Consider the following 14,706-nt stretch of genomic DNA (forward strand, 5'->3'; position numbering starts at 1 on the left):
AAGGAAAACCAATCGAAATTGGAAAACTTTCTTAGCGTTATGCGAACTCCCGCGGATCCTGTTTAATAATCGAAACACGTCAGGATTCTTTCTCGGCACGGTTTCCCTTCAAATCTGTAAACAGTGTTTCGCACGAGAACACTTCTTTATCTTTCTTTCCTTCCTTCCTTCTTTCTTTTTCTTTCTACCGTCCGCAATTTGAAAATCGTTATCGCGATATTTCAGTGTCAGCTAGCAGCAGGTACCAAGGATAAACAGAGGTACGTACCAAGATACGTTCGGGTACCGAAAAGACGCTGTCGAGAAATAAATCGAAGCTGGACACCGGGTGAAAAAACCGATGGAACCGATTCGGCGCGATCAAAGGACCCGCTACAAATTGAAACAAATCAGGCAGGTAATAATAATTAATCCGTGCCGCTCATTAATAATCGAGGTTCTCTTTCTATCGGTGTTCTTTCTCATCGTACGCGTGGTTTCGTGTATTTGCACGTATTTACCGTGTAGGTATGCGCGGCGTACCCACACACGACGACAACGACAACGACGACGACGAATAAAGAAAGGGCCAAGTGTATGTTGGTATACGTATATATATATTTACGTATAATAATATATGTACATAGTAGATTCGCCAAGTGGAATATCGCGGCCTCGAACGTTGAGCTCTCAATTATGTCGGAGAATTATGAAGCCGCGTCAGCGTTTCATTCTTCTACTCTCTCTCTCTCTCTCTCTCTCTCTCTCTCTCTCTCTCTCTCTCTCTCTCTCTCTCTCTCTCTTTCTCTCTCCCTTTGTCTCTCGAACTCGTTGAACGAGAAAAGGGGTGAAAGGCGAGAGTGCTCCGGGGCAGCCCGATTGTGTCTTCATTAGCAGCTATTAATTGTCAAAACGTTGCCACATAATTTAGATGGGGCGCGAACGAACCCTTAGCGCCTTTGTATAATCATTTATACCTATACCTTTCTATCCAATACACTCTCATCGACTCGATATACGCGAACGCGTATACTACTCAAATACGTAAGATATATAAAGCAAACAACGAAAGAAACGAAAGAATTCTCGTTCTCGTTCACTCGATAAAAATGTCTTTTATTAACGTAGACAAAAAAGTAAGTAAGTTTCTTTCTTGCGCGCTACGAGATTCCTTGGATTGTTTCAATATTTTCTTTTTTGTAGTTTGTTTTTTTTTTCTAAACCACCCTAAAACCATTCGTCCTTGTTACTTCAAGGATTCCTCGTTTCCCTTATTACGTTCGTCAATTCTCCCTCTACTTTTTCTCTATCTTTACCATCTTCTTCTCATATTTCTCTCGAAGCACCCTCTTTCGCCCTTCCATATTCCGGCTCCGTTAACCGATAAGCACCCTTTGACCTTTTGTTTAAGTTATTACTTTTATCCGGCACAGGTCACGGGGTATAAAGGCTCGTTGAGCATCGAATCAACTCTATCAGCCCAATTAACCAACCCGCCGAGGACTCGAAGAACCTTGCGAGTTTCAATCCATGCCCTTTTTCCTCGACTTTGCTAGCTCGTACGTTTGTTTTCTTTCTTTCTTTCTTCCTTCCTTTCTTTCTTTCCTCGCACGTTTATCGCGTGAGATATCCAACTAAAAACGACTCTTTTCTCTCTTACATTTATTTTATTTTATTTTATTTTATACTTATTTTTATTTATTCGGTTTCTCTTCGAATACAGTTTTTCTTTTTTATTCACTTTCGTCCGTGTGTCATCGAGAGAATATTATTAATTAATTATCTTAGTTAGATCGATTCGTTCCTTCTCCAAATTCATTACTCCTTGATAAAACGAATAATGCAAAATGTAAAACGTCGTCCTGTGTTCATAAGTTTGTTCTCGACAAATTAATTGACTTCAATTACTCGAGAAAATATTGTCAAGATCCTACGGATATAAACGTCATAAACATTTACAAACTTGTTAGAAATCGTTGGGCGTCCAAGAATTAGTGAATTTTGCTAAAATTTGTACGAACCCGAGTATATGGGGTTCTTCAAGGTATTGCATTTGTTCATATAAATATCCCGTTTCTCTTGATGAATTTATGAATATAATTTAGATATAAGGAATACGCTTACTCTCGCACTTTTCTACGGAGTTATAGGGCCGTGTAATCGCGTCGTCCCGAAACGCCCTGCGATTATGCACTCGGATACACGGTCATCGAGTAGGGAAATCATCGTCCATCGTAGTTCTCCTTTACAATGTGTGCACAAAGCGTTCGCGTGTGTTATACTATATTCAAGGGAGGAAGAATCCACCACGCGATCGCGCTAAGAAATTTTATAGGCGGATGTCTGTGTGTTTAAATTTCTCTTTTCTTTTTCTTTCCTTCCTTTCTTTCTTTCTTTCTTTCATTCTGCTTTTATGCGGGCTACTTGAAAATGACGACACATTTTATAGTTGAGAATTTCTTTCTTTTTTCTTTTTTTTCATCTTCTACTCGTTTTATTTTTACGCAAGATATTTGAAAAGAAATTTGCATAGTCGGCCGAGTTGCGTCTGCTTTTTTTTTACGATCCCCTCCACCTCCCTTCTTCTCTTTCTAGATTTATGTGGAAAAATTGAAATTGTCGATCTGTTTGCGTTGTCGTTTCATTTTTATGCGGGCTATTTAAGAATGACACTTTGTATTCCACCTCGGTTATCAATTGTTTTCTTTACTTCGTATCATTTTCCTTCTACTATTATTTTTGTTCTCTCTCTCTTTTTATCGAACAAGGGACTTATTAGAAAACGTCAATCAAGTTTTTCGCCCGAGTGAGCGCTCGTCGGCTTGAAAAATGATTCTTAAGGATTACGAGCGGGTTGGTGCCTTTGCCGATCGGAAGCGTTTTCCCTGCGATGTGTGCACAAAGCTTTCAGGTGTAACGAGTCACGATAAAAGTAATCTTGGTTCTACGATAGAGCAAGGTGACATCGTTCAAAGATCTAAATCTCGAAATTAGTCGTAAAAGATTAAACCCATTGAGGTGATTAGCTTTTGCTTTTAAATGATTAAACGTTTCATTAAATTCTGTCCCTAATTGAAAAGACAATTACGATTACGATGAATGATTCATTTTATAATAAAACAAAGTATCAATGTTTCTAATGAAATTCACGTTTCTATCGGAAAAGAAAAATCCGAAATAATTGTATTTTAGTTCTCGTGGCAGATCGTTTTCTAAAGTAAACGAATCAGCAACGCGTTCGGTTCTGTTGGCTCGTTTGACGATTCTGTTTGCAGGACGTTATTAGCATTGAAAAATGTGTGCACGCTGTCGAGGGAAGAGTAAGGATACGTCGCGTTTGAGAAAGGGATGATGCTTGGGCAAACGAGACACGTACGGCAAACTTGACAAGGCTGGCGTGACTGTCGAGCGAGCGAGCGAGTGGAAGGGTGTAGCAGTAGACGAATCAACAGTAAACCGACAATAATAAGGGTAAAACCCTTAGATTTTTTTTTCTCCCTATAGGTTTTCTACCTCTTGACACGTATCACTAACGGGGTGGTATGGGTTAGTAAGTTTTCCCTTTTCCCTTAGCTCATTCCAATCGGACAACGTTAATCGTGATAAATATTGCAATACGTTTACTAAATGCTTACCTGATGAAAGCCAAGGTAACTTTCTATGCTGTGGGTAGCGAAGAAAACCTCCCCGTCGCAGGTTAATATCAGCAGAAAACCGTTCAGTGCCTGGAACACAGATACAAAGACTCTTTTGTTTTAGATTGAAATCTAATTAGGAAAGTAAAAAGGGCAAAGATAAAAAATAAAATAGAAATAAAATAGAAATAAAATAAAAATAAATGGGCAGAGAGAGAGAGAGAGAGAGAGAGGAAATGGAGGAAACGCAGAAACGAACGCCACCGTGTTTTGTGGCGTAACAGAGTTAAAACGTTGCGGAAAGTTTTCCCATTTATCGGTAGACCCGATACCGACAAATACCAAACGAGCTTGCGAACTCGAACGTTCGCATCGAAGCCCAAAATATCCGTTCCAGTTTCTAACGGGTATTTGGTATAGGATTATACTACTAGCTGAGAAAACCATTTAACCCTCGGCCGCACCGTCGTTTCGAGTTAAACGTGGATTGTTTTGTTTTATTTCGTCGGGTTCCTGGCCCGTACCAGGCACGCCAGTTAGACCTTATTGTTCTGAAATATGGCGAGCGTTCGATATCCTTCCTACCGAATACCATTTTATAAGAGAAAAAAGTAGAAAAAACGAGAAAGAATGGAAAGGGAAACGAATTCCATCGAATTTCGTAGCATGCAAATCTTACGCGAATTCCTAAGAGACTGGCACATAGTTCATCATCGAATCCTACAAAATTTATCGACCTTCACGTATTATCCAACCTTACAATAATTTCTTAGTATTTATGGAAATAAATGCATTCTGGATACAATTTTATTGGTGTTATTTTCCAAATGTATCTTATCGAGAGAGAGAGAGAGAGAGAGAACCAATTCGAACTAATAATATACGTATTCCTGGGAATAATAATAGGCAGAAAAACATTGAATAGAAAATGGTACCCACCGGAGCGATCGCATGCGCGGATGCTGCGTTTTCATTGGCTTATTCGGAGGGTGGGCTTACTGCGTAGCGTCAATAGCGATGTGCGGCTAGGGTGAGCTTCGAGTTTCGAGCATCGCTTGCTATAGTAGGATAGTGCCTCTCTAATAGGATTTTCTCGGCAGTGTTCTCCCCTCTTATTATAGCTTAACCTTACCGTATCACAGAAATGGCCGACATGGCCATTTCGTATAACAGGCGCATCGTCTCACGGGAATCTTTCTTAGTATAGATGGAACTATAATTGCGAGTTAATGCAATTACCAATCGATCTGTTTGATTTGACTCGTTTAATATTTTTCATCTCTACACAAATTTACAATGAAAATATATCTTTCTTCGTAGATTACGCCTAAGTTTACAGTTACGATTTCCCATATATTCTGTGGAAATAAATATTTGAAGACCTATATAATAACCGTAAACGTCGTGTAAGAATAAGAAGAAGAAACGGGGATAGTACTCGCGGAAGTATAACCGTCTGTTTAAAGAAAACAAAGATTGGTATTTATCGCGTGAGCTCGGTTGAGAATCAGTCGCGTGCCACTCGCGAGTACTTGGCGTGTTCCGCCCAAGCGTGAACACTCCTAATACCCCTTCATCCTCACCTTGACTCTCTCGTATTAGCTGTTCGCCGATAATACTTCACGCACGAAATCTTTCTTTTTCCGTTTTCTTCCGTTGCTCGTGCGAGCGCGACTAGTAGCATTAACTTTGCAAAGATACGAATAATAACCCCCCCCCCGCCTCCCCCTAAAACGCTAAAGATAAACAGACCGAAGGAATATCGATTCGCATTAAATTCATATCGACGTTCAGCTCGAGAGTCTACACTATCCCTTGGAACTTTCTTATCGCACGACCCTGACATTTCTAATCGACCTACTAGGCAACTAAAGAATCTACTACGTAAAATAATTCGTTTCATTTTTTGCGAACTGTTGCAGGTTTTGTTGCAACATTGGCAATTAGGAAAGAAAGAGAGAGAGAGAGAGAGAGAGAGAGAGAGAGTAGCAGCGGGTGTCGATGCGAAAAGGGTGTATCGAAGTAAGATATTCCGCAGGAAGGAGTTGGCTAAGAGAGGGTCGGTGTGGTATCTAAGGGAGGAAAGGAGCACGCGATCAATACGCGGGAAGGACTAGCGGTGCCAGACCAAGGCGAGCCCCGTCGACCGGCAACCTAACCTCCCTCATATCATCCCACCCAACCTAAGCTTACCTTTGACTCACTCACTGACTCACTGCCAATTGACTTCTCTCTCTCTCTCTTTCTCTCTCTCTCTGTTGCTCTTTAGATTTCGCTATTTCGCCTGAACATAGACAATTTAAACGCTTTAAACCGAGTTTAGTTGAAGCCAATTGTCTAGGACACTTCCTTCCTTTAGTCCGGAGGCAGTGAAAGTATCGAAAGGTCTTTTAAAAATCTCTACCACCACCGTACGAAGCTGTCTCCCTAGACGACCCCTCTCTTCTGCCTTTAACTCTCCTTCTTCTCCTCCTCCTATCGATTTCAGAAACTTTCAATAGATTTAATGACTCGGAACGACTCGTTCGACCTCGGCTTCGTTCTACGATTAACGTACCGAGGGAATTATTTCGACAGGATTTTTCTACTATTTTCTTTACCTTCTATGACTCCCTATCCTATCTATTAAATTGGTCTACACAAATAATTGTACCCTTTTTAAATGTCGAGTTAACTGTTAAACGATCAACATCGAGTTCTTCTGCAATCTCTCCCCGATCGTTTTTATCGAGTTAACTTCTATAATGGTTCTTAAATCATTATAACAGTTAATTGTCTCTGGTTGTTTAGATTTCAAACAATTTTTATGCGGGTTTTGCCAATTTAAACTCGTACGAAATTGCTTTTTTAAATAAAAATCCCTGCCAAATATGGAACTAATCGAAACTGCGATATTATTTATGCACCGACCTAATATTAATCTAATATACACATATAAATATATAAATACGCGTATGCAGATTTTGGATATAATCGAATTAGAGAACGCAACGATTAGACGAGAAAAGTTTTCAACAGGGTCTAACCATGGGGGCGGGGACGGGTAGGGAGGGGAGGAGAAGATGTTTCCCGTTTGTTCTCTTCACCCCTTCTAAGTCTTCTCGAAAACGAACTTACCTATCTTTCCTCACATAGGGAGCAATCAGGGCAGAGTAGACATGCAACCATCAGCAACAAGTAAGAGCCTTATAGCGTGGTGATCGAGTTGGCCGTCCGTTCGTTCGTCCGTCCGTCCGTCCGTCCGTCTGTCCATCCATTCGTTCGTTCGTTCGTACGTTCGTTTCTTGGCTCCTTACTTCCCCGTCTTACAACCTCTACACCAAATTCACTTAAGTCGGTGTTAGAGAGATCGCTTATGCGACCTAAACGCGAATCTAAATTGCCTAGCTCACGTAGGGGCGCACAGGTACCTCGTCATCGTTAGTAGTTCGTTTCGTTTCACGCAACAATTCAAATTTACTTTTATCTCCTATTTACTTATATTAAATACATTTTATTAATAGATTTATTTTGTTGTCCTCTTGATCTTTATTAATTCGACTTTGAATTTATCTTTTAGAAAGAGAGATATCTTCTATTCGTGCGTCTATTACTAATAGCAATCGAAAAAAATTCGTTGGACGTAGAGCACCGTGTAGATGTGCCGGGGAGAAAAATAGCTCGGTTGTGATTACGGGTTACCAGTTGCGGGGGTCATTCCTGACCACGACCCTCTTTTACCGCTACCAACCTGCAGCTCCTGTGTATTAATGCGATACACGATAGCCTGCTGCTGCTGCTGCTGGCTATTAAATAAAAAATATGAGACCAAAATGGCTGCTCTCGCGGCGATATACGTCACTGAGAGGCGTGATTCCTACCGAAGTTGAAAAAGGGAAGGGGGGGAAAAGGACAGACAGGTAGACAGACGGACAGACGCACACACAGAGAACGGACAATTTTAGCGCGCGCCCGAATGGTAAAGCAGGTAGGTCTGTCTATTGTGAATTTTTCTTCGACGCGCATTAATATTTCATCGAGTGATCGATCGGAATGCATTTTTCAAATACTAAATTAACGCTCATCCAACAATGCGTTACTCTCGCGAAAACTATTCTCAAATGGCGTATTGCCTGGATCGATCGATATTATGGCGATTTCACGGAAACGATAAACTCGCCGACGTTTTTGCATAAATGCATAATAGGAGAGAACTTTACTACTTTTAATTCATATACCACGGATTAGAGGATGGATAGTAAATTGCGTTTGCATTCGCGTCGGACGTTCTGAGCTTTTTACCGTTCCGCGGAATATCGATGTAGGATGTAGAACGTATAATAACTTCTATATTATAATATATGTAAAAGGTTTCAAATAAACATTTTTCGCTAAAGTCGCCCTTATTATCCTCGACTAATTCAACGTGTTTGCAGAAAAGAGATACGGTAAGGACCAGAACTTTTTGTTGCGACATTTTCTCTCCCCTTATTACTTGAAATCTTTACTCTAAACTTTTTCCATCAACTTGATGTTATATTATATTAGTATGATACGCATACAGACATATATTTCCGTATATTATGTGTCTTCGAATCGTGTCGCTTTCTTAGCACCTCCTCTCTTCCTTCGGTGCGTGTTCGTTAGTCGACAGAAAGGAAAACTAACTGCAAGAAACACGCGACGCCTCGTGCCCAACGAGAAATAAGCCCGTTTTTATCGTGATACATTCTTGGCTCAAAAAAAAAAGAAAAAATTGCAGTCTTTTATATGTATACCGGTTATTAACTAAAGCATTTATTCCAGATTTCGAAGGGAATATCTGTATTTCATTAACCTACAAGGATTTCGTCGTTTACGTTACGAGCAAAGATGAACGACTGACTACTCGTTATATCGTCCTTGTCAAAAATTCAACGATCAGTCTTCAACGATTTGCGTTTAATGTCCATTACTTCAAATAATCCAGACACACACACTCTCATTCGTTTCCTTTCGCTTGTCCAACTTCTCTCGATCCACACACGCTCAAAAAAATCGTCTCCCATTCTTTTCTTTTTTCTTCTTCTCATCTTCTCGATATCCCTACCTTTAGAACCAACCAATACCAACCTACCTATACCTACCTACCTACGTACTATACCATACAATATATACATATATCAATAACACGTTCAAATGATTCGTGAGCTCCATCCAAAGCTGGCTCGGCTGGTCGTCGTCTCTTCTTCCTCCCACGCAATTTCAATCTCCCTCTCTTCTTTTACTCCCTATCCCTTCCTCCATTCGTTCGACGACTCGTTTCCCCTTTTCTCGCAATATATACACACTTTTGCCGATCCTCGTAAAGCTCACAAAGGCCGACAGTAAATCCGGTTTATGACAAGACGACCGCCAGCCACCACGATGCCCCACCATCCACGAAATTACTACGCTTTACCGATCCGATCTTTATATTCCACCCCAATTATAAAAGAAACCCCTTACCTTAAAGTACATAATCTTTTACTACCTACACACATACAGACAGAGAAAAAGAGAGGGAGTCGTCCGTCGTTCGTCAAGGATATCGAATAAAATCTTCGGAATGATTTTGAACTCGAACCTATCATTTAAGTATTTCAAATAGATAGTTCATAAAATGGTGGAGTATCGTTTAGCGGTCTTGTCGGAGGCCCGTTTCGGAATTAGCTCCGGGCACGAGCTACGTAACGTAATTAACGAGCAGACAATTAATAACGCGCCGTTATAGATGCTGGCAGGATCGTTCGATCGTAATGCAGGAGGACTCGCATGAAAGGTACGCGTGCCTCCGTACGAGTTCATGCGAGTATATTGTATGCCTTCTCTTTCTCTTTCTCTCTTTCTCTTTCTCTCTTTCTCTCGCGCGCGCACATGAGACTAAAACGCAGGAAAGGGAACGTAATAGCCTCGCATGATACGCCTCCATTAATCCGTGTATATACCCTTCCATACTTTGGAGGAATAGACACCTCGTACGCCTCGGTTTCATAGCCGGTTCATCAGCCGGATATCTTGCTCCTTCTCTCTCCCCCCCGACCCCTTTCCGTGCCATTCCTTCCTCCTGCCTCCGCCTCCTCTTCCTCCTCCTCCTCCTCCTCGCCATCCGCCCCCAACCCCCACCTCGTTCGCAATGATTTAATTTCGGCTCGATCTTTGCAAATTAACGAGCGCGATACAACTTTGCTATTACTTTTCTTACGTTATTCGAGAGAAAGAAAGTTTGAAAGGTAAGGAAGAAAAAAGGGTTAACGCGTATCGTTTTCACGACGAACGCTTTCAATCACGAAATCATTCGGTAACACGCGTACTCAGTCAGACCGACCATTCATCTTTCCACAGAGTCTCTTCCCACAACCATTTATTTTCATTCATTCGTTCGTTCGTTCGTTCGTTCGTTCGTTCAGTTGGCCTGATACAACGATCGATAGATAGGTCTTACGTAATTAAGGTGGGAAAAGATAGATAATCCCGTTCATGTTTATTCCATTTCAATTTGTTAGATCTTAAACTATCGGAGCTAAGATTTCTATTAACTCGTGTTAACGATTTTTATAACAAATGAGTAATATCTTAAACGAATTTATTGAATGTTTCATTTGAAATATGTGTAAGCTTAGTACCGTGGAATATTACCCGTTGTATTCGATACATTTCGATAACCAAGAATATCGACTTATATTTTCTTGTTTCTAATCTTGACGATCGAACCGAGACGTCTTGATCGATACTGGCAAAAAGGACAGGTGCATTTTACGCGTCATAAATAGCAGACAGGAGTGCGCGCGCGCGTTCACCCTTTCGTAATTAGTATGCGCCTTTTTCTCTCTCTCTCTCTCTCTCTCTCTCTCTCTCTCTCTTTCTCTCTCGTTTCTCTGGTCTTCAAATTTCTTTCCTCGCCGAAATGAGATCATAAATGTTAAGTATTGAAACGGTGATAAGAGTCTCGAATGGAAGAAGCAAGAGCACACTCACCTGTAGGAACATTTCACCGTCAAGGTGATGATGATCGTACGCAGCTAGGGCAGCCAATTCACGTGCACGGTAATGCGAATCATGATGCGAATTTTCTTCTTTATCCTTGTGCATCACCACTGTAAAGGAAGAAGAGACACGAACGGATTAGAAGAAATCCTGTCTGAATCAAGAAAAATGAAGTTAGATATGCGTATTTCTACGAAAACGTGCAACGTAATGTAACAAAATCAAGAGGACACGATCGGAAAGTTGAATTCGCGATAAAAAAAGGCAAGCGAAAACTTTGTTAGTCAAATTCTTTTCTTTTGCCGTGTCGCAAAAAAAAAAGAATCATCGGAACGATTAGAGCAATCGCAATCAGTTTTATGATTTCTTTAGCTGGCAATATAAAAAAGGGCTGGCAAACCGTTTCTTATCGTAACTCGAGAACTTAAGATACGATTTACGATGGCCACCCTATAAAAAGGGACTCTCGTTCGTTCGTTCATTCTTCCTAAAACTCTATATTCAAACCCGCGTGCCCCCTTCTCCCCGTTAACGTTTTTATATCCTTGACATTGTCAGTAAATGATGCGATGTAGCCTTTTTTTTGGTTTTTTATTAATCCCATTAATATATAATAAATAAAGTATATGTTCTCGTTCGTGATTCGTAAAAAGTTAACGCGCAACATTCTAAGAAAAGATTCGTTTTTCGCGTTCGTTAAGTGCCGCGCTTGCTCGTCCACCGTCACGTTTATCGTCGAAAAAACGGGCCGCGACTTTAATACGGCCGGTTTATTATTTAGTACTACCGTGCTCTCGTATGTTCTAATTATGGCGCGCATATTAAAGCAGGAGGTAGGCAGGTGTATGGAACTGTAACAGATCGACGGAGTATTATAGGGCTTAAGAGGAAGTGTCGCTCACTTCCTGTCACGTCGTGTGTATACACGACGCTCAACTTGCCCTCTTTCCTATCGACGTCGAATAAAAATCGCTAACGCGTTCCGTTAATCTGCCAACAATCCTCCAACAAATTCTTTACTTATCGATAAGCAAAAGGATACCCGTCTCCCAACCCAACTCAAGAAATTGTTTCTAAATTTATTTGACGCACATCTCTCAAATCGTTCATTACGTTAAAACAAATTGATTTATTTCAATATAAAATATTCGACAAAGTTTCGTATACTTAATCGTTGTTTAGACTCGTGTGCAAGTCGAACTTTATCGAACGGCATCGGATGCGTAGAAGAAGGATACGCGACTTGGTTCGTAAAGAGCGACACGCAAGGAAGCAGCACGCGTGCGCCACGCGATCCTTTTGGACCCCTCCCGAAGAAGAACAAGAAGAACAAGGAGAAGCTTTCCGAGCCGGATAAGAGAACGGATAACCGTGACAACGGGTACGATGATGATCGTGAACGAAATCTTTTTCGAGGGAGAAGGGGGAAAAAAAGATGCTCCGAATAAGATTCCTCGTCGTCGAAAAGGGATCTTCGAAGGGATACGTTACACCTTTTATATATCCTCGTACTTTTTATATAATATTATCTTGACGACAAAAAGATAAGCCTTTTGATAGATGGTTATTTTCTATTAACATAAAAAAGTATAATTAATAGGTTTCGCACTCGAGACGATTTTCCGCATATTTAAACTATCTTCGCGTACGATGAAACGTTGAAAACTGAATTTTTCAAGTAAAATTAATAGCGAGAAACAAATGAAATATTGTTATCGCACACAGGGGAAATGGCAGCGAGTCGTGGGACGGAATTTAAGTTGATCGGTCGTTCGCATAGGTTTTCGAGCACTCGTAAATGATTCCGTGCAATATCTCGAATGGTCTGAAGCCATTAGGGAGGCCTAAACTAGGATCGGAATTGTCGTTAGGGATAACCGAAATTTCCTGCGACACGAGTTACAGGATTCGATCGCAGGATACTAAGGAAGGGTCTTTGTTGTGGTATCTCTTACTGTTTTCACTTCCGACGTTCAACGCTTTTCCGGAGGATTCGATTTTTAATCACCCTCGAGTACTAAACGACCGTGCCTAATGTTTCCTGACGACGGAGATCCTTTTCTTTAGAAAACCACCGTAGAATCTAAAAGGAAGTCTCGTTTCGCAAGAAAAACGGAAAGAAACCTGAAAAGTTAGGAAAACAAAAGAAAAATAGGATAGCGCGATAGGATATGGAAAGTAGCCAATAGTCGGATGACCAGAGTCACTTCTTTAATTGTAAGTAAGATTTGTTGTTGTTGTTATCGTTGTTCTGCTCGATGCATTGTCATGCAATTGACATATCCCTCTTCTCTCTTTGCTTTTATTTGCGTGCATCGTTCTTCCACGAAAACGATGAGACTTACGTGCGGGATACTTCTAAGCAATTTACTTTACGCTTCAAAAAATAGATCCTTGGTGTACCTGGATAGGTAAAACGGAGTACGGAGGTAACCGACGATATCATTCGTAGACATTACGTTGACATTAGTCATTTCCGTTGACTCGTTTTTTCCATTCTTCCGAACGTTCAATCCTGATGAGAGAGAACGCAATTCTTATTTTTATTCTTACATTTTTTTTCCTTTACATTCTGGAGTATCTATCGATTGCAGTAAATAGATTTAAAAATCTCTCTTTCCCTCAGAAATACTCCAATTACTTGGCAATTTATTTTCTAGGATAAAACGCCGATCATCATTTTGGTTTAAAGTAGCAACGGTGCTTCCTTTTTTTTTCCTTCCCTGCCAATGATGACTCGTGTTTCTTTACGCAGTCGTATCGATTGTGTTAAAGTCGAACCCATCGTGACGGGTCCCTGTTCTAAGTGAATGGTTAAGTAAGTGATTATCTTTTGACCACATAATCGATGGATGATTAATGGGAACGTTCTCTCCCTCTGTACGATATCTATTAAGAAGGTATCCTCGATGATAAATACGGTGACGCGAGCACGAGTTCATTCTTTTTTCTCATTAACTTTTCTATTGGACAACTGTGACAATTCTGACATCTTGACGTTTCAGTTTACTTTTCTATACGCTAATGGTTAACATCGGCACGCGTCCGTTGTATTACGAAACCCTGATAATATTTAACTAACAAATGTATCTTTTTTCGATTAATAAGAAGGAAATTGGAATTAGTTGCTTTATTTGATTTTATTTTTACTTTAATTACCAGATCGAAATATGTCAAAAATTTTGGATCAATTTGTAGATAAAGAAAACTCGTGAAAGATTAGGAAAACTTACTTCGTTCATGCGATTCTTACTAAGAAAAGATATTTTTGGGTGCACCGGCGGCCTACTTGTTAGCCGCTTATCGTCAAGGGGCGTTTTAATACTCGAGTGGTGAGTTTCCAACATCGAATGACACGGCGCGGCGTGGTGCGGCGTCCGTCGTTCGGAATCTCGTCGCTGCATGCAAATCGCAAAGTGCTCGGGGACTTTGCACTAAAGGTTTACCTAAAGGTTTCTTGCTGAGTCAGTTCGTTCCTTCCTCTTCTGACTGACTAACAAAAGCTAAAAGCTACCTTACTTACACCAATAAGGCTTAGTCTAATAGTACATATACACTCTTAAATGTATTATACATAAACGTCTATAAGTTGAATATTAAAGATCAAGCATGGAACATGCAGATTAGCCCCGCTAATACACTTGTTTCTTACAAATTACCCTTTACTGTTTAAGACAATCGATTCTGTTGGAGAAACGTTTTAGTACTCTTAAAACTAACCGAAAGAAAATGACCTTTGTCACCCAATATTTGGCCCCGATATTCAAGAGATAATCATTTCATAAATTATGAATATTATATATTGGAGAGAAAAATGTTCGATAAAACAGTGAGATCTATTTGAACGCATTAGGATAATAAGTTCCTACTTTTTTTTTTGGTTTGTAGGCTTGTAAATGTTAACGTTGGTACCTTTTGATCTTTCATTTTCATACCAGTAGGTAGGAGTTACATCCATAACGCGAATAAATCAGAACGTCAGACGGAAAAAGGTTGGCAACGAGAGGTTTTGACTTGTTGTAACCGAATGGAAGGACTCTCGTACTAGTTGGTACAATGCGAACGCGTCCCCCTGTATAACCTTCGGTTGGCATACGGCGGACAGCAA

At 40.4% G+C, this 14,706-nt stretch overlaps 1 protein-coding gene across 1 annotated transcript in view; it reads right to left on the reverse strand.

Annotated features, from left to right (window-relative positions):
- LOC106788754 (aryl hydrocarbon receptor protein 1) overlaps nt 1-14,706 on the reverse strand; it is a 90,807-nt gene that overhangs the window by 9,585 nt on the left and 66,516 nt on the right. The window contains exons 3-4 of the mRNA XM_014752298.1: nt 10,590-10,708; nt 3,615-3,704 (exon numbers count right to left, since the gene is read on the reverse strand). Of these exons, the coding sequence (XP_014607784.1) occupies nt 3,615-3,704; nt 10,590-10,708 (209 nt within the window). The remainder of the gene's footprint in view (nt 1-3,614; nt 3,705-10,589; nt 10,709-14,706) is intronic.

The sequence above is a fragment of the Polistes canadensis genome, unplaced genomic scaffold, assembly GCF_001313835.1.
Source record: "Polistes canadensis isolate GaletaPanama2010 unplaced genomic scaffold, ASM131383v1 scaffold_153, whole genome shotgun sequence".
Taxonomy (NCBI): domain Eukaryota; kingdom Metazoa; phylum Arthropoda; class Insecta; order Hymenoptera; family Vespidae; genus Polistes; species Polistes canadensis.